This window comes from Perkinsus marinus, assembly GCF_000006405.1.
Source record: "Perkinsus marinus ATCC 50983 genomic scaffold scf_1104296962074, whole genome shotgun sequence".
In the NCBI taxonomy this organism is placed as follows: domain Eukaryota; phylum Perkinsozoa; order Perkinsida; family Perkinsidae; genus Perkinsus; species Perkinsus marinus.
The window spans coordinates 1-782 of NW_003205579.1; the positions used below are offsets into that span (position 1 = coordinate 1).

Below are 782 nucleotides of genomic sequence, written 5' to 3' on the forward strand. Positions count from 1 at the left end.
TTCCATTACTAATTATAACAGATAAAACAACAGATTTAAACAATATTAATAGTGCCTGTAAATATAATATAATAACGAACGCCGAGCTCATGCTACTCATTTACGCGAAGGTACGAAACTGTAGCGCACGCAGGAGCTCTAGAGCTGATCCGGCGAGGTGGCGACCGTCGCGTGGTACCTGTACTGCCTAAGCTCGTAAGATATTCTTCGCAGTGCGCTATATAGGGAGAATCTTTGGCAACAGATTCAGCCATTGAAGCGGGCGTTGAATAGCAGAGATCCGCACACTCTGCGCAAGGTGAGTGGCTTGGTTGTGTGATGGGGGATGTAATTGTGTTTAGGCACTAGAACTGATTCAAGTTATGGTAAGAAGTGGCGAGATGATCGGCGAGGCTCTGGTACCGTATTACCGACAGTTGTTACCGGTGATGAACATGTTTAGAAATCAGAGAAGCAGGAGTAGCGGCTTGAGGCTAGTGGGAGCCCTTTGTGACCTACTTGTGTTCAGGAGGCGATATGGACTGCAGGCTGAAGAGGAATATTGGTGCTATTGTAGAGGACACTTTGGGAGTTCTGGAAAAACGTGGTGGAGAAAATGTAAGTGTTTTCTTCTTGTGGTGGTTCGTACTAGCTCCGTGATGAAGCAGCGGCCGTTGTTATTGTGTTCTATTAGGCGTTTATTAATATCAAGTATATGGTGCCAACGTACGAATCCCATGTGCTCAACTAGTGTACGCATGCGCATGCTCTTCCTTGGATGGACCACTTCATGCCCTTGTGCG

At 46.4% G+C, this 782-nt stretch overlaps 1 protein-coding gene across 1 annotated transcript; it reads left to right on the forward strand.

Moving 5' to 3' along the window:
• Nucleotides 1-110: 110 nt before the first annotated feature.
• Pmar_PMAR002697 (conserved hypothetical protein) lies at nt 111-673 on the forward strand (the record flags this gene model as incomplete). The annotated part of the gene is made up of 5 exons (XM_002772138.1): nt 111-195; nt 245-298; nt 342-459; nt 509-597; nt 632-673. Coding segments are annotated over 5 exons (388 nt in total), but the record flags the coding sequence as incomplete, so codon positions are not given.
• Nucleotides 674-782: the final 109 nt, after the last annotated feature.